The sequence below is a fragment of the Colossoma macropomum genome, unplaced genomic scaffold (assembly GCF_904425465.1).
Source record: "Colossoma macropomum unplaced genomic scaffold, Colossoma_macropomum, whole genome shotgun sequence".
Lineage (NCBI taxonomy): Eukaryota > Metazoa > Chordata > Actinopteri > Characiformes > Serrasalmidae > Colossoma > Colossoma macropomum.
This window is the reverse complement of record NW_023494787.1, coordinates 41,035,697-41,055,185: the sequence shown is the minus strand read 5'-3', so window position 1 is coordinate 41,055,185 and position 19,489 is coordinate 41,035,697. Positions and strand designations below refer to the sequence as shown.

Genomic DNA, 19,489 nt, shown 5'->3' with positions numbered 1-19,489 from the left:
TGTAATACTAACACTGTTAGAGCTTCTCTCTGTTTCACTCTCTTAACACTGTATACTGTATTCAGTCTGTCCACACCGTGCGGTCTGATGCTGTTGCTTCATCTGCCACTACTCGCCTGTTTCCCGGACCAGTCTGACCTCCATGGAGCTTCCTCCTGTACAACACTGTGCAAACCTCACCTGCATGAACTGACCCTCCTGACGATGCTGCCGCATTTTTTTTAATCATAGATATTACTACTCCTGCTTTTCCTTTCTTTCCATGTCTTTTATTAATCTCATTTTCTGCTGTTATTGTTTGCTATCCGGAGTCAACCAGAGGAGGATGGGTTCCTCTTTTGAGTCTTGGTTCCTCTCAAGGTTTCTTTCTCTTACTCTTAGGGAGTTTTTCCTTGCCACTGTCGCCACTGACTTGGTCACTGCAGGCTTGGACCCGGATTTTGTTTTTCTGTAAAACTGCTTTGTGAGAACACCTGTTGTAAAAAGCGCTATATAAATAAACTTTGACTTGACTCGACTCGACTTATTTTTTCGTGCATGTAATTTCTTTTTTCCTTAAAGCAGGCATCTCAAACTGCAGACACTCTGGGCCAAAATGCTGTGGAGATTAGCATTTACCCTCATCTGATGCTCTGAATTCAGTTCATGAAGGCCTTGCTAATTATCTGATGAGCTGAATCAGGTGTGTTTAATGAGGCAGTGTGCTGAAGTCTGCAGTGTTGTGGCCCACAAGGACTGGAGTCTGACATGTGCCTTAATGCCAAGCCATGTAAGTTTTGGAAACATGTAATTACACGTAACATACAGAAGAACATTTTATAACGTCAGTTGTGCTTCAGGCACCTTCTCCAAGCAAATGAATAAGATGATTGAAGGTATTCAAACAGAACTTAGTGAAGGACGTGAACGAATTATCTACTATTATCATCATATCTTTATCAGTATAATGTTAATTTTGCATTTGAGACCTTAACATTGACACAGACCTTCTTTTTGAGCCTGTGCATGTAATGTTAAAACATAAAGACAGATGAAGTAGTCTGCTAAACTCATATACTTTTAAATTACTATTTCAAACTTTACAGGGCGACTCACAGCAGTATGTGGACACTATGTTTTTAGCAAGGTTTTTCTCTTAATTCAGTAATGCTACCTCTTCCAGTTTAAAAAAAAAACAGTGCAGCTTTAAAATTTTTGGCTATATATGAATATATATTTAAAGGTGATATATATGACATTTTAAACAGTGACTGCCCACACAGCATGCATGTACCACAAGCTGATGCACTGGAACGTAGTCCAGCTACTGCACATGTTAAGGCGTTTTGAACAAGAAGCTGACGAAAAGAAGCTGTTTTCAGCTTCATTGAGAGTTGAAATGCATGAAAAGGGATGAGGAGGTCGTTCCTGCTGGACAGGTGGGTAACATTAACTCATTGTTGCTGTTTCACAGAATCAATAGGTCAGTATTGTTTTGTTCTGTTTGTGAATGTTTATGATAGCAACTGGTTAGCTTCACAGCAGCAACTGTAACGACAGTTTGCCAATCCACTACTGAGCTAACGTTAGCTACATTACTTGTTGTGTCATTGTTCACTCTGTCATGTCAGAGCATTTATCTGAACAAAGTTTGCGAAGGGTTTTATGGCCACAACAATCTAACAGAGCATGTTGTCCTGGGCAATGCGCATCCATGAATTTGGGGGGTGGAGCTTCTGAAGGAGCACTGAAGGGAGGGGTGTGTTTGCTTTGCGGTTGAGTTCAATCATCAGCAGTCATTCTCAAGAATCATATAGCGCTCCTTCAAATTTAACAAAATAAATCATTTCATTATTTCAATGTAGTAAGTTAAAAAAAATGTAATTGTGATGTTATTTTTATTATTAACTGTTGTGTTTTGTCAGCCCAATTTATTACTGTGTAAACATGTGACCAAAATTATTATTATTATTATCATTATTATTGTTGTTGTTGTTGTTTAAAAAATCCCCTTACTGTAACAGAATGTGCACTCTGTAGAACATCTTGGTAAGTCAAGACTAAAACAGGACTAAATTTAAAACAGGCACCCTACGGAGCCCTGCTGGTGACATCCTGTGTAAATAAAAACTTGATTTAGTAAGGCACGGGGATAAGGTAATTAAGTCATGACCATGGGGGAACAAGATCCTAATGCGTGGCCCGACTTAGTAAGGCATGATCTCATCCCCATGCCTTACTAAGTTGTGGCCACGACTTAATAATCTTATTCCCACACATTAGGATCTCATTCCCACGCGTTAATACGGCGTGGCCACGCATTGTTTTTATTTATACGAGATGTCACCAGCAGGGCTCCGTAGGCACCATAACCTGGAACACGACTTGCTCCCTTCATACCTTTCAGTGTACTGTCTGTGTAGGCAGCACGTTGCCGTTCAGGACGCACCCAAAAGGCCCTGAACAATAACTAGTTTCTGCCCCGCCCTCTTCCTCCTCATTGGCCGATGCTGGTGTCAATCAGGCGGCCGCTCTGCTTGTTATCGTGCGCGGTGTCTGCCGCCCTGCTGAGAGGAGTGAATGCTGAGTTTGCCACGTTGCTGCTGATGCGGACACACAGACACAGAGCAGCAGCAGCAGCAGCAGCAGGAGGAGGAGGAGGAAGGAATGTAGTTCTCAGACAAAAGGGAGCCACTAACTGAACTCAGAGGAGCGGGGCTGATACCTTTTTCACTCGGCGTGTGTCCTCAAACCGAGCCAAAATGCTTACAGATATGATAGTGGAAGAGGGATTTGAACATAACGAAGAGGAGCTGTGGTACAGCAGGAAGGATTTGGAGCAGGGTAAGAATCTCGGGATATCCTGTGTATATGCCGTCATTGGGATTCACAATAATAGCGGTATTGTAATACACTACATTCAGTAGGACGGTTGAGTTGGTTGTTCTAGGCTAAATGCTAGTTTTCTCACAGGGAAGGAAGAATATTTATCTTGTTATTTAAAAAAAAAAACACCCGTTATATATAACGAGGTTGAATTTGGCTTCACATTCGCCAACTTCTTGTTCGAATTTTCCCGTTCCACCTTAAATTAGGCGCCAGTATGTAACTGCTGCGCTATTTAAGGTGGAACGGGGAAATTCGAACGCGAAGCCGGCGAATAAGAAGCTGAGTTCAGCTTTGCTCGTGTTTCTGTGTCCCTTAATAAAAAATTAGTGAAATTTTAGAGGCGTAGTGAAATATTAGCGTGTTTTTTATAATTTCTTATTGTTTAATAGTCCTCACATTCGCTGTGTTACACTATAGTAGTGATTTGCTGTTGGCTGCTCTTCTCCTAAAGCGACGACATAGTCGTGTCAGCTGAAGGTCACGCCCATAACGCCCATAGAGGCCCCTTTAAAGCTGTAAATGTGGATGCTGCATTGAGAGCTGATGCAGTGGACCAGCATAAATGATCTACTTCTACTAATCTCACTCATTTGTAACAATGTTTCTGCGTTATATTCGTGCTGGTTAGGTTTTAAGGCAATAGCTTAAGTTGATGAATTGTAGTTAATTCATTTTTGTAGTTTATCCTAAATGTTCACACTGTGGTAAGAATTTGCCAGCTGCTTAAAAAGAATTGTAATGGGTTGCCACGTCCTACAGAGTGACCACATGAGCTACTTGCTGTCCTTATTCTTGGATAAGACTCCTGTGACTCACTGGTTGACATTATCTGACCCACAGGATGTCCTGAGCCTTGCACTTATGCCGTGCTTAATGTTTACAGTTCTGTCTTTTGTGTGCGTGTTTCTGAGACAGATTTACATTTGGCCGCGCAGCTGGGAAAGACTCTGCTGGACCGGAACCATGAGCTTGAGCAGGGGCTTCAGCAGATGTACTCCACCAACCAGGAGCAGCTGCAGGAGATCGAGGTTACATTCCCCTCCAGCTCTGTTCTCTAGTTTCTAACTGTTTCTTGGCTGGGATCGGCCATGAGGGGATAACTGGGAGAGCCTGTGTGTTCGTGCTTCACCCTGAATGGTTGTAGTTTTTGAAAGGCGACCAAGAAAGTGAAGTCTTGAAGGAAAGAAGCCTCGTTCAGTCTCAAAAAGACATGTTTTTGACAATTTACATCTGGAATTGGTAGCCACAGGAATGGAATTAGTGGAATTAATGGAATACAAAAGGGATAATCGGGACGGTAGTTTCATTGCGATATTAAATAATTGTAAAAGTCATTTTTTAGAGTATTGCCCTGCTAGAGTCCATAGGGGTTTTGAAGGGATGCTCTGATCTGGGATTGTGGGCCGATGCCAATATCCAGTGTGTTTCATGTGCACATCTGCCATTGATGACACACAAGCATTTGTAAAATGTAGAAGCAGAATTTGCATTTCAGAGAAATATAACAATTATTTCTGTAAGGTCGCAAATGCAGTAAAATGATTTTTAGTACAGTAACCAAAGTGTCACTTGAACAGTTTCCACTTTTGAAGTACAGGAAATAACATCATCAAATATCAGTTTGAAATATCAGTCAAATTTAAACATCTGTCTGATAATTGCTTGTTTTTTCAAGTAAATATTATGTCAATATGATTACAATATCTTTGAGCACCCATGTTTTTTTTTTTTTTCCTCTTTTTTTAATCTGTCACGGTCTTTAGTTGAGAACCAAAGTTCTCCTCAACACCTCTCTCTCTCTCTCTCTCTCTCTCTCTCTCTCTCTCTCTCTCTCTCTCTCTCTCTCTCTCTCTCTCTCTCTCTCCTCTTTTCCTTATCGTTACGTCATCTATTATCTACTTTTGCACTTAAAGGTGCTGTTTTAGGCCTAGAGAGAGAGATTATTGCTATATTTAATATCTGTTTGCAGCTTTTCTCTTGTATGTATTATCAGTTTTTATTTGCTTAACATTTAGTTTTTTTAGTTTTATGCAAGGGCAAAAAATGCTGACCAAGTGTTTTTCACATAAAAACATGGCTAATTTCAGGAATATAAATATCTGTACAGTACTGTGCAAAATTCTGCAACCACTTGTCACTTATTTAAATAATTGACATAATTAATTAATTGCAAAATCCTTAATTTTTGTCTATTTCCTTTTCTTCCTAGGTGCTTCTCAAAAACTACCTTTCAGACCCATGGTTGTGTTCTCATAGTGGAGCTTGATTTTCTGCTCTCTATCAAAGATGAAAGCTTTAGGTGCTGTTTATCTGGTGGGGACAGTTTTAATGGCCTGCCAGCTTTTGCACGGTTGTTAGGAGACACAGTTCACTCCATATGTTTAATAATTTATTTTTTATAAATATTTTTTTAACTCCCTTTTTTAAACTTTGTTTCCTTTGAATGTCCCCTTCCTTACGAAAGTGGATTATCTTATATGTAATCTTCTCAGAAATGTCTCCGGAAAAGTGAAGAACTTTAAATTAATAACTTGTACTTTGTGTGAAAGTGGCTCATTAGCTTAAATAAGTTTGGGCCAGAGCGTGAAGTGTTTACCACTCTCGTTCTTGTATCCACCTATCCGTAGGATATTCTCTCTGCCTCGTTTCCTTCTGTTTGCTATATTAAACTTGTGTGTACTTTCGTCTGGTGGGAATGGAGTAAACACCAGAGGATTTCCTTCTCTCCTGCTCTCTCTCTCTCTCTCTCCCTCTGTCTCTCTACACCTCTCTCTACCTCTCTCTACCTCCATCCTGCCTCCTGTCAGGCCACTGCATGGGTCAGCGAGAGCTGCCAGTGATTCTTACCTGCGTTTGTGTTTGGCACCAGGCCAGCTGTGAGATAAGGCCTTAGCCGAGCTCAGTGAATGGAAATTTCCCTTAGCTCTGATATAACCTCTGCTCTTAAGACCTGCATTGTTTTTGCCCTTCTCGCTCTGTCTACCTATGAGGAAGTGAGGCAGAAAAAAAACACAGCTAAATGCTCTGAGGTCACAGGGTTATAGTTTAAACAGCAGGAACATTGTCCCTTTTTCCATGTTTGCATGTATGCAAGTTGTTTATGTGGAATTGATTTGGCTAGTTGGAAGCCAAATTCCAATAAGTTATATGCTACATTTTATTTTGTTATGCCACTAAGTTGTGCTTCTGAGGGCAGTGTTGAAATCTGATTATGTAGAAAGAATTAGAGTTAGATTGGCGTTGTCACAGGATGCAGTTGTGAAATTCTCTTGACGTAACTGGGTTCCGCTGAACCAAATTTATTATAAACCAAGATTATGTTTCATTCAGACTCCACTCTTAAAAATAAAGGCCCGAAGCCTATTAAGACTGTGAAATTTTAGCTGACAATTAACTGCCATATAAATAATTGCAATAAACAATGTCTTTTTTTGATAAAAGTATGCAGTTATTAAAGTGCAAACCTAAAGTCGGCAGCTCAAGTAAACAAACACTACTCACTGGCACCCTCTATAGGTGTCATAGCACCACTTAGAAGTTAGAACTTTTTTTTCCATAAGATCCATGGTGTGTCTCAATAAAAATAAAAGTGTTTTCTGCGTGGTGTTTTTCTTGTTTGTTTTTGTTTTGTTTTATTTTGTTTTTTTACATGGAATTTGTTTCATATCTACTGATTAAAACAAATTCACATTCTGTTTGTGGCAAAGAACTAGAACCATTCAGTTTGGCAAAAATATTTAAGAGTAAGAATGTTTTGTAAATCTAGATGAGCTGTGATGGTGTTTTAGCAGTTCTTCTTTTGAAGATTAAAATACAGGACAGATATCTGATTGACATTGCTTGTGTCTGTGTCTTGCTCAGTACCTGACCAAGCAGGTGGAGCTCCTGAGGCAGATGAATGACCAGCATGCTAAAATGTACGAACAGCTGGACACGGCGGCGCGAGATCTGGAGATGACTAACCACAGTCTGGTGCTGGACAACCGCACGGCCCAGGGAAAGATTCAGAGGTGAGCCTCCTAGACCGAAGCCAACTAGTAGTGGAAGAGCCTTTGGAGCAGTTTTCATCTAGTGCTGGACAGCCGTACTATTTGATGTTCAACGTTTTTCTTGCTGTAACTCATGGGATGAGTATGAAGGTCTTTATGAGCTATGAGGTGTCATGGATCGGGGAGAACATTAAATGTGCAGAGCTGTCACCCTTGGATTCATTAGTTGCACGCTAACTGGTTCAGTAAAGTAGCCACAGCCTGATTACAGAGCACTTTTATTTATCTTAATTTGCCTTTGTGTTGAGCCCAAAGTTAGCTTACCCACCCAGTAATCTGGCTCTGTAGTACAACCTGATATTTACAGCACTTGCTTTGGAAAATTCTTCTTATTCATCACTTCTGCTGTCTGGATGACATTTTTAGCATCCTGAGATCAGGGTGTCATGATACAGTCAACGGCAAACTTAAATATGACATTTTTTGCATAATTTCTGCTTATTTGCTGAGTCTAATATATTCAAAGAAATATCAAATATAAAATGTTCTATGATTTTTGCAACTTTTTTTCCAATCTGTTAATTGTCACCAAATAAACAGTAACTATCCTTTAAAATGTGCAGAATTGTCATCTCTGTAGAGGATGGATTAACTTATTTTCAGGGAGAAAATCAACAAAGTATAATTTGTCCAACCTTTTGCATATAACTAAGCGTGATCTAATTGTATGCGTATGTCTATGCCTGAGTAGATAGATATAAACATTGACCCTGTAGGAAATTGACCTGCCTATGCTTTGCCCACAACTGTGTTTGTAGTTACTGCTTAACATAAAGTAAAATCATAGTTGTAATTCAGTTTTGCTTGAAATATGTAAATTATTCAAACTGTTGTGTTACAGTCTTTAGAGCTGCTACATAACACTCGGTATGTCCAGCCTAGTAACCTTGTTCAACCTTGTCCAACAATAGCTAGTACAAATAAATTATTTCAACATGTACTGTAAACAGAGCTGTTGTAATAGGTAGCCATGTTGCGCAGTGCTGGAATGAATGGGCAATGATGGTATGAGGAAGGTGATGAGGCCAATATGTATATCACAATACTTGACAATTTTATATTAATGATATTTTATTTTTGAGGTTGACAGATTGCAGTAGCTTTGCCCATTTAAAAAAATACTACAAATAATACTATGCATTAAATAATTATTTTCTTTTCTTTTTTTTTTCTTCAGTCTAACCGAGACCATCGACAGCCTGCAGGTTCATATGGAGAGTCTGCAGAAGCAGGTGGATGAGCTGAAGGCCGCACAGTGCGAGCGGTCCAGGAAAGAACGTGCTGAAGCACGCCGAAGCCTGGCAGCCCAGAGCATCTCCTGCCTGAAAGAGCTCTACGATCTGCACCAGGACACGTGAGTGTGCACACACCGCCATGCATATTTCTACCACTCACATTAACAGCCAAGCCGTCCTGCTCCAACATGCTGGTGAAGGGCGCCTACGTGGCTGAATCTCATCCAGATTTCCATCTTGCCCAGTTTCCGCTTAAGATCTACTGTATAAATAAAGATGTTAACATCAACAGAGTTAATTAAAAATAAAGAAAAAATAAATAATTAGGGTTATCTTACTCAGAAAGCTTAAGTTGCTTAGCTTTCCTTAGTTTGCTGTTATGGTTGTGTACTGGAATTACGAGGCTAATGCAGCTAACAAGGAATAGAGGCTTATGTCCAACAATTGGTGTTGTGCAAACTGCCTAAGTCATCGTAGACTTGCCTCAAATTGCGTCAGTTGCTCAGTTATCTCAAAGCGGCTGCTGTTACTGGTTTAACCTATACAGCATACGTTTGGCCAGTTTCTGATCAGAGGTTTCCAAACATTTCAAAAGTGTAGACCAATGTGAAGTGCACGGACTGGTAGTAGAGTGTGAGATGGGGCGGGTTAAGATGTGGTGTTGATGCCACAACACATGATTAGCCTATGCAAGGCCACCAAACAATAATGCCCCACTATCCTCTGTTTTTGTTCATGATTGTGGTGGAAGAGCTGCTGCACTGTTTGCTGCACGCACCTGTTTTAAAAAGCTACTTCGCTAAAAATAGAAGGGTTTGCGTACATCACTTTGAACTGGTTGCATTTTACAAATGCGCTGTATGTTATGGGAGGATAAACCAGCAGACATTCCCTAAAGTGGTAGATATTAGATGATTTTTTTTTTTTTGTTTTATATTTCACCCCATGTTTTCATTAGCAGTTCTTTTCTGACATGTGGATGCCCTGTCATCATATTTCTGATTCAGTGATGCTTTTATTTTTAAATCTTGATATTGTTTTGGTTCTTGTCTTCGATGTTTTTTTTTTTTGTGTGTTTACAGCCCCAAAAAATAAATATGGAAAAAAATTTGATATTAGTTACACTAATGATGCCATTAATCAATTTCATGAATTGCTTTAATGAAACTGCAAAACTGTCCACACAGTTTTAATCAAATTCTGAAAGATAAATTGTCTTGTATAGTTAAACATTTAGCAGGCTCTGTAGCAAACTCTTTTAAAAGACTTTCACTCGTCTTTGAAAGCACATAAACAAAGCTGGATTCCTGTGCTGGTGCTGTGAATGTAAACACTTATGAATTTTAAACTTGGGAGGGTGGGCCTTACGGTCAAAGTGATGATTCATACAGGAACTGTTTTACACACACAGTTCAGTCTCTGTTTTTATTGTAATGTTCTGCGAGCTTTGAGATTGAACATTGAAGCAAGAGAAGGCTTATTATGCAAAGAGCAGGCAAAGGGGAAACGGGCTGGGGAGGAGCAGCTGTACCGTCTGGAGTTGTCGAATACCTCTACAGGGGGGCTAGCTCATGTATGACCTCTCTGGCCTGCTCACTGACCTGTCCTGATGCATTAGTGCCTGCCTGCTGAGTGTGCATCTTAAGGACATTGAAAACCAGACACCATAATCTGCTTTGACTTCCCTTCCATAATCCACTAACCAATAATCTGATCTGCCTTTGCCGTTAGAGAGGTTAAGATGTAAACAAACATGCACCGGTATGTAACAGGCCTGGTTACGGTTGGCAACTGGTGTTCTTAGTTTTATCCACTATAAGCAAAGCTAAGAATTCTTAGTGACTACTTCTGGATTCTCTTAAAACAAAACACTGTAAAGGAGAGCAGGTCACAATCTAACATGGGGTAAAATGTGACATTTTTAGTAGTTAAATCCAAAAAGAACCTGATTTTGGTTGTTATTGTCTCAGATATTTCTTGAGATTTGTCATGAAGAGCTGTTTTCTATCATAAAAGTACCTTTTTTCCATGAGTGATTTTTTTTTTTTTAAGCACTAAGCTTTGTGTCACAGAATTTACACATATATTATTTTAATCTCACTCTTGGTGACCAGATTTTAATTTGTACTACTATATGGAATATATGTTTTGAAGTGTGTGATTAACTCACAGCAAGAGTTAGCCGGGCTAAAGGACAGCCTCCTCATGGCAGGGTTAGTTTCAACACTGATATTAAATCTAAGTCTCCCTTAGTAACGTATAGGGGTCAAGCGCTGTTCTGCTTTGGTCAAAAAATGTGCCGGTGTTTGACACACTCACTTTAACATATCATATTTATTTTGATGCATATATTTTAACATATTTGGTTTGAAAAACATCTGGTCCAAGCAACATAGACTTTACTAGACTAGCTCTCAGTCTGTTAGCATTTAGCCCTCATTGGTAGAAGCGATGTGTATGTGTATCTTAAAAATAACAATAATTATAATAATAAATTTAAAATGTTTAGCAGTAATACCAGCAATAACAGAATTTCACAGTAGGAAGTCTGGAGTACCCCTCATCCAGAAGGCATTCCATAAAAAGGCCAACTATATACTACATTTTTATTATGGTTTTGGTTTATGACCTTTGTGTGGTCGTATGTGCCAAAAATAGTCACCGTTGATTTTTATATGACCATGACCAACCTGTCTTTGCCCCTAGAACTAAGCAGGCTATTTTTTGTTGTTATTTTTGTTTTTGTCCCTTTATGACTGATATATGCTGTGACCTCATCATTATTTAAATTATTTGAATCATCATTAAAATTAAAAACGGGCTGTGCTTAGTGTCGTATATGGAGTGTTTGGACTGGAAAGTCAGTGGTACATTTGAAACCTTAACAGTGTTTACTTCATTTAAAAAAAGCATGTGATCTTTTGATTGAGAAACTGGAATATCAACTTGTATGGACCTCTAAAAATCATGGAGTCATTCTGTAGTCGGTATCATGCCCATATGAGGAATTCTGAGTCTAAGCTGGTTTTCTCTATAGGAAAAACGAATGGCATTTTCGAAAAATCGCTGCCATCACACACGAAAATGTTACAAAGCCAGTACGTTTCGTCTGTATACCCCCAAATCTCAAGGAGGCTAAAACGCCTCGTCACTAAATGTACTAATAATATAACTGTAGTTTGGTGGGGAGGACCATGACAGAAGCCCCTCCTACATCCACTCTAACATCCTGTAAATTTCCCATTTGCACCACATCACCATCTCATCTTCCCACTGTTTCTCAGTTCTAAGGGTCAGTCCTACCTCTGTTCATCAGAAAGGAGGGGTCTGGCCTTCTAGCTCAAAACAGAAGCCGCCCAGTCTTAAAGACTTCAGTCTTTTATCATACCTGAAATTATATGTTGAAGGCATTGATTCTGAAATCGTAAACTATACTTTAAAAGTATTATCAAACATCAGCTTCTCAAAGTTTAGACTACCTACTGCCAAAGCAACTTAACTACCATATGTGGCAAAGCTTGGGGGTATTTGGTGATGATAGCCAGTCTTATGATGTGTTCTCTTTCATGCAGCAGTATTTGTAATTCAACTATTTAACAGCCTCTTAATTCAGTGGAACCAATGATGTTTGGGGAAAACAGCACGGTGTAGTGACTTTGGAACATTTTTGTTCCAGAAATCTGATTTAAATGCATCCTCACTGACACAGCCTGTAGCTCATGTTCCCTTTGTTGCTCTGCAGACGGCTGAGCTGTGAGAGCCTGAGCTCGGAGCATGTGTGGCAGGCTCTGGATGCCAGGCAGATGGTGGAAGAGGAGAACGCCTCCCTTCAGAGCACCCTGCGGACCCTGCAGGCTCAGCTGGTGAGCGAGCGTGAGCAGCGGGAGGCCGCAGAGCGGGCCGCTGAACTGACGGACCAGGAGAACAGGGTGCTGGAGCACCGGGCCACTCTGCTGGAGGGGGCACAGCGCCGTCTGGCCGAGCTGGAGGCCGAGGTAGAGGAGCTGCGGCTGCTGTGGCGCTCAGAAGCCCCCAGCACCAGGCCCACAGACGCCCTGCTGCCAGACAGCGTCTTCTTCCCTTCAGAGGAGAAGGTGAAGCCAGAGGAGGAGGAGAAGGAAGAGGAGGAGCCGGTCCCGGAGAGACGACGCTGTAGTAGTGAGAGTTACGTCCGGGGCACATGGGCCGAGGAGCTGCGGCGGGGGCATGATCGCACGTGCGTGCGGCGAACAGAGGTGGGGCTGCAGCTAATGATTATTTCTATAATCAATTGATCTATCAGCTGTTTGATTATTTGAATAATCCATTTTACCTTCTGCTGTTTAATCTCACAGTTGTTTTTATAATCAATTACTCTACCAAGTAGTAATTCAAGCTAGTATCAACTAGCTTGAATTTTTTGTGCCTCCTGCTGTGTCTTCTATCTAATGATTGATTGATGATTGGTTAATTGATAAGATATTGACTGTATTGCCCCCAGTACTTCTAGTGTACTACAGTTTGTCGGAATGATGCATGAACATTGCAAATTAAATTTAAAGGGGCGTCTTAATGGAAACTGTATTTTCCTTTTTTTTCCTAAATTAGAGTTGCATGCATCTGTAGGCACTTTTAAAATTGCAAAACATACTATTTCCTCCCCATTTATATCATCTAAATATGAAGAGTCTCTTTACAAAATGATAAATATCCATATGTCTGTATCTATATATTTGTAGCATGAATGTAAATATGTTTGAAAACAGCTGATGTTTACGCACTTCGTCAAAAATGGCCTTTTTATTTCTCTGTTAAAGGTGATATTAATCATTAATATAGCACTGATATTTCTTGTATGTGTAAAGTTCACTCCCAGCAATGTCTATCATGAAAAAACAAAATCCTGAAAGTGATGTTTAAAGTGATGCTTTTTGTGGAAAAACTGCAAAAAAATTGTTTTTAATTAATTGTTTTTGTGATGTCAAGAAAACCAAGGCACATTAGTTACATATAGTCTGTGGTAGTTTAGCCCCGCACATTTATGTTGAAGTTGTAAGGAGGGTTTCAGTCTGGACTAGAGCTTTAATCTAGCCTGAAATTTTGGTCTTAAATTTATTATTAAAATAAACTTTGGTCTAAAATTCAGTTTTAACAAATTTATTTGTCATATAATACTTTTTTGACCAATTTTTTTTAGTCAGGATAAACTTCCTATACTGCGCTACGCTAATAAAGCAAGATGTTTGTCTTCACCTGTTTAATCCTAGAACTCAATTTCTTTGCACAGAACATCTAACTTATATAAAAAATAAACATATATAAAAATATGTTTGACCAAAACTGTTCAGCGATCTGTACTAAACTGTGCTCTCCTGAATTGATTGCCATATATGTCTCGTTTACTAATGAGCGTGTACCTTGGTGCTGAGTATGTTAGCGTGCCAGATTAAAAACTCTTGTAAGGTAATGAAAGCAGGAAGGATGAATAAACTAAAGCAGGGAGAATTCAAGGTGAAATCCTTTGAAAGGGGGAGGCGGGCTGTAAGAACCTGAATGTGAAATTTAAACCCGACCCAAGCCTCACACATTTGGAAAATGACGTCTGAACCTGACGTGAACAGTCTGTTCCTGTCTGGTTTGGACAATTATTTTAAACTCTAGTTTGGACTGCTTTTTTTAAAGAAACACAATACAGGACAGTCAGTCAGTGCAGAGATCATTAACATATATCGATCTTAAAGGCACAGTACACACACACACAAAATCTGTTTAACTGTAAGCAATAAATGAAGCTGGAAAATGGTCCTATAAAAAGAATTGCGTTTTTTATATATATATATATATATATATATATATATATATAATATCTGTAAGTAAACGATGCACCAGCTTTTTTCCATAACCAGTGCTATTAGTGGCTAATTGATGTGCATTGTTCGTTTTAGGGACATTCGCAGGCTGTGAGGCAGCGTGGGATATCTCTGCTGAATGAGGTTGACGCTCAGTACAGCGCGCTGCAGGTTAAGTATGAGGAGCTGTTGCGCCGCTGTCAGCGCGGAGCCGATGGCCTCAGCCACAAGGCCGTTCAGACGCCTGCCTCACGCCGGTCCAGCTCCGTGACTACTGTCACCACGGCGACCGCATCCATGACGGTGGAATCAGGCTGCCCCGCAGATGAGCTGCACCAGCCAGAGTACAAGACCCTTTTTAAGGAGATCTTCACCTGCATCCAGAAAACCAAAGAGGACCTGAGTGAGAACAGGGCCACACTGAGTCAGCAGCAGTAGTGGAAGCTCCACTATTGTTGCAGATAGCAGTATTCTTAATAACCCCCATTCATTCTAATGATCGGGGGCTTTGCACTTACCTCGCTTTGTGTAAATTGGATGAAGCAGGTGTTGAGGAGCTCGTGAAAGCTGGTCTTATGAGACATCGTAAGGTGCTGTGGTTTTTGCACTATGACACCTGTGCCTGTATTCAGCATACAGTAACCATAATACATACCGTCCATAATTAACAGTGCAGAGTCGTTCGGCTAGTATTTTATACAACACCCTTTTCTGATAAAGTCCAGTCATTTGTACCCATATGGACCTCTGAGATTAGCCATGCATGAGAGCGACACCTGATTGTAGCCCTGCTTTGATCTGCTGCTGGTTGTAGAGCAATCTGGCCTGCTTGTTTGTAGTTAGACGAGAAGCTAACTCTTTTTTCCTCTTTTACTTCTTAAATATTTGCCAGGGTAGTCTTGAATATTATAATGTAGGCCGGCTCCTAGCAGTTAGTAACTAACATGGTTCCTACATTAGCGTTGTAGATTGTATGCAAGATGAAGCCTTGAAATTAGAAATGCGGTGTTGCTTGTAGCCAAAAGTTTAACCAGAGTCTGAGGATCACGCTAGTTTTGGTGGTCAGTTATTGAAAAGAAAACGCTTATTTCAAGTGAAATTCGTGAAGGTAGTTGTGTACATTTGCATATTTTATACTTTGTACAAATTCAAGCTTACCTCATCAGTGCTGTGTACTAATAAAATGGCCAGACTAAGCTTGGGTCAACTAGGGAAGCGTGCTTGGGACGCTTTAGTGTGCGTATTGGCTAGTTTAGAGCGAGTTGTAGCTCACAGTTTGTGATGCTAAATCACTCTGCACTTTATGCAGATTTTATGGTCAGGTTTTTGTTGTTGTTTTGTATTTATTTTTTTTCCACATTGGTGTAGATAAGAGATTTATTTATTTTCATATTTTTGTTCATTCACTGTATTTATCTTTTGATTTTGCATGTAGCAAAACTGCGTCTCATTATCTGGCTGCTGCATTATGGAGTCTGAGGCTACACTGAAATGTAATCCATTGTGATAGACAGATATATAAACACTGATTCAATGTTTCATTGATGGATTAGATTGATTAGAATTTGTATCAATGTTAGTTTATGTTGGCTCACATGGGAGATCTTGCTTTGAGTAGAAGAGGCCCGTTGAATAGCTACTTAGATTGTTACTAATTGTTTTACTGGTTTAATCTCACAGCCTTTAATAGGCTAGAAGTAGATCCAGTCTAGTTTGGGCAGATGGTCTACTTTTGTCCAATAAGAAGGGTTCATTATTTAGTCAATTTCTTAACACAAAGCCTGTGGTACTTGATACCTAAAGCCAGGAACAAGGTCTTATTTTCTTCTACATCCAAACGTTTTCAGGCTTTGTGGGTTCTGCTGCAATATGACATTTTGGGTTTGGTCTTTGTGCACAGATGTTGGTGAAAGTGGCAGTTGCCAGTGATGAAATGGCTGGTTGGATAATGTGAAAATTGGATCATATTTGGGAGTAAAAGAAAATGAATGTTGGAAAAATAGAAGAATTGATTTGTATGTGCTCCACCCACTAATGTGTTCCTTTGTAGCACTGGTTGCAAGTTTGGACGAGCTTTGTTTGGAGTCACCACATAATGCTCTGTTTGCAGTAAATGCGTAGCTACCGAGCTGGACTGTGGTGTCGTAGCTGATTGAATCTAAGCAGGCTGGAAACAACAATGCCAAATTTTCTAATGCTAACTTGAATACAAACCAAAATACTCCATTGATTATTGATTGATTATTCCTAACAGGCAATTTATTGACATGTACACATGCATTTTTTTTTCTTGTCTGTTTTTACTTTTACTTTTCAGTAATGGATTTTCATGATATTTTGATTTATTGTATCAATATAATGACTAGGGGTGTAACAGTGCATGGTGACATTGTGATAACGAGAATGGACATTCTATTTATTATGGTATTGAATGCAGTTATACTGGTTGGATACAGAAGTTTGCAAACAACCAGCACCAAACAACCCATACCAGCATGTTCAAGTAGCAAATCCAGTATCAAAAATCAAATCATGGGCCGAGTGTATTGTTACACCCCTAATAATGACTTATTTTCTTGTGTTTGTGTAGAAATAACAACTTAAGAAACTTAGAACTTGGAAAGTTTGACTTTTTAAATTTCTGGTTGATGTCAACATTGTTACTTGTATTGAAATTCTGACCTAATATATCAAAATAATGACATTTTCTCACAAACCTAACCCACCCTGAAGAAATAACTTAGTATGTTTACATAACCAGCTGTTAAATTGTGAGTAAGGAACTATTATTATTTTATTTATTTATTTGGATAAGTTGTTGTTGTTGTTGTTGTTATTATTATTATTGTTATTATTATTATTATTATTATTATTATTATTATTATTATTTATTTCAGTACAGTCAGAATTTCGAGGGAGGAAATAATCCTTATTTTAACATAGTAAGCCAGTAGGTGATTGTCATTATTAAATCAGACCTTCATGAAGTAATCATTGAGTCATTATATCACCTTAATAATTCAAAATCAAGAGAAAAGTTATTATTTTGAGAATTAAAAAGTCAAACTTGCAAAATAAGTCAAAATTTGAATATATTGCTTTGATATATTGAGAAACACAAAGGGGGAGGAGTCCCCCCACCCTTCCCTTCTTCTATGTGGTGGAAATGGGCTTCCTTATCCAGCCTCGCCACAGGAAAGAACACGTTTGTGGGTGGAGGATTGATGGGTGCGTTAATAACTGTTATTCCATTGTTCAGAAGCTGGTGTTGTGATGCCTGAACATGTAGGGAGTAAACAGTGGACTGTCTGAGAGAAAAATGGGTGGATTGTAAGTTATGTTGGGTTGAGTTGCACCAAAACATACGGTGGGTGTTTGGCGTTCCTTGTTTCAATGCGTCTTTTTAGAAGTGACCACTAGGGCTGACTTTCTGTTTCCAAATTGTAGGCAGGTCACAACTATAGCACAATCCTGCTGGAGTGGTCAAACAACCTGTTTTTTTAAAGGACTGAGATGTTATTTATTCTGGATAAACATACCTCAGAATCCTCCTTCACAGCCACACTCAACATTCCTGAAAATCCTTCAGGCTTCCCGTCCTGCATCATGTGAATGGAACGTAAACATGGGAATGTAAGTTAAAGGCAATAAGAAGTTAAGATTGGGTACATTGTTCATGCTCATGCTTTTGGAAAGCAGTGGCTGTAAACTTACTTTTTTTGTTGTTGTTGAAAAATGTAAAGAAATGTTAAATGCTTTGATGAGAAATGCTGGCTTGCAAATTGTTCTTTTCCAAAATTTGCTGCTTGAATTGCCTGTAAAGCAGCGCTCACGCACATTCCAGCCTGGCATCTTACCAATCTGTCCCTGATCACATCCGTCCATTGGTTTATGACCACTTTATTATATTTTTTAAGTCTATAAAGACTGTAAAAGTTACTGTTTTGGACACTTTTTTTTTTATTCATGTTCTTGATAAATGGTTCTAAAATCGAACATGAAATCTGTTACATGGTGCTAAGGTTCATAGACCCTTTGTAGTTAAATGCCATAGAAATGCCTTTTTAAAAGATCTACAGCATGTGAGGATTATTACAGTGGCATGAGCAGAGACTAACACTTGCTTAGGGTTTTAAATAGCCTATTAAAAAGATTTGCAACAATCAACAAGTGTGTTGTGTCTTCATTTCAGAGTCTACTTTAGAACTGCAAACGAGGGCGAATTCAGCAAAAGTGGGACACGTTGGTAAATGCACCAGGAGACCCTTGTAATAGCCATGTGCTTAAATATCTTTGGTGTTTTTGTGAATTGTTGAAACCTCTTAAAAGTCAACGTGTTCTAATCAAATACTACAGACTACTGTCTTTTTTCAAGTAAAGCAACACAGAGCTTTAAAGCCTATAAGAAACTTATTCATGGTCTATTAGCAGTGCAATGAAATCTTGTGTAGAGCAACAAAACATTTTATCATATTTTGTTGAATGAATAACAATCATGAACTGAACTGGATTAATATTTTTTTTTTATATATACATACTATACATGCATACCTTATATGGTGTAGTCTGTTATGATATATCTGGGTTTAACTGTTACAGGCCGTGGTGGTCATCACATACTGGCTCTTAAAATTGAGATGATTAAATAATTTTACTATGGTTTTTAAAGGCGTTCCCATTTCTCCTAACATGTTTAGCAAAAGTGGAACAGGATAAAGCCCACTTTGTCAAATAATTATAAAACGGAGAGTTCCAGTCTTAAAATTTGTTTGGCTGAGCGGTTGTAAAATACACACGTCTATGACCGCCTCAGTCACAAAAACTGAATTATTAACGCACCAAGTCACTGTAAAAAAGTCATTGTGCTTTTAATGGATTGACTGTAATGCTACACATTGTAATCTTGAGCACACAAAGCTGAATCCCAAATTACCCTTTGTTTTACATATTATTCACTGTTTTAAGTGCAGAAGCCAGTATTTTAATAGTGCACTACGTAGGGTGCAAGGAGCGATTTGAGCCCCAGCATGGGAAAAGGGATGTACAACATGGTTAGCTTGGTGCTAAATAAGACTGGAAATCGCATAGAGGCGCTGAAATGAACACTGTCATCACAGTGGAAATTTGGTGAGCAAAACGTTTGCTTGGTAACAGTAACATACATACAAGGGAACTATATTTCTTGGCAGAATAATTATCTTGATTATTATTAATAAAATATATATATTTTTGTGTATTTTATGATGTTATCTGCAGCTTTGCATCGTGCCTAATAACACCATTGCCTGTGATAAAAGCACTGTAATGCACAGCCTCTCGTGGCTTATTACTTTCTGTTCTTTTCATTGTTCAACCAAACATCTTTAACTGCAAAGGAAGCTTTTTCTGTTTGATTTCTTCTCTTTCTACACATTTATATGTAAAGAAAGTATTCAGATCAGTCGTTCCACTGAATTCATCCAACTGGTGCACGTCCACTCACACAAATGTAATATATGAATCTGTCTAA

General features: G+C 39.0%; 1 protein-coding gene across 1 annotated transcript; it reads left to right on the top strand.

Annotated features, from left to right (window-relative positions):
• Nucleotides 1-2,701: 2,701 nt before the first annotated feature.
• Nucleotides 2,702-18,147, top strand: cdr2a (cerebellar degeneration-related protein 2a). Its single transcript, XM_036567381.1, has 6 exons — nt 2,702-2,823; nt 3,784-3,896; nt 6,730-6,878; nt 8,095-8,271; nt 11,895-12,387; nt 14,077-18,147. The coding sequence occupies exons 1-6, from the start codon at nt 2,742-2,744 to the stop codon at nt 14,416-14,418; spliced, it is 1,356 nt and encodes a 451-aa protein (XP_036423274.1). The 5' UTR covers nt 2,702-2,741; the 3' UTR covers nt 14,419-18,147.
• The last annotated feature ends 1,342 nt before the right edge of the window (nt 18,148-19,489 follow it).

Bases quoted from the DNA above. Each gene is read 5' to 3' on its own strand.
- cdr2a (XM_036567381.1), top strand. From the start codon at position 2,742: ATGCTTACAGATATGATAGTGGAAGAGGGATTTGAACATAACGAAGAG. The intron at 3,897-6,729 runs GTTACATTCCCC...TGTCTTGCTCAG, and splicing joins AGCAGCTGCAGGAGATCGAG to TACCTGACCAAGCAGGTGGA. The intron at 8,272-11,894 runs GTGAGTGTGCAC...GTTGCTCTGCAG, and splicing joins TACGATCTGCACCAGGACAC to ACGGCTGAGCTGTGAGAGCC.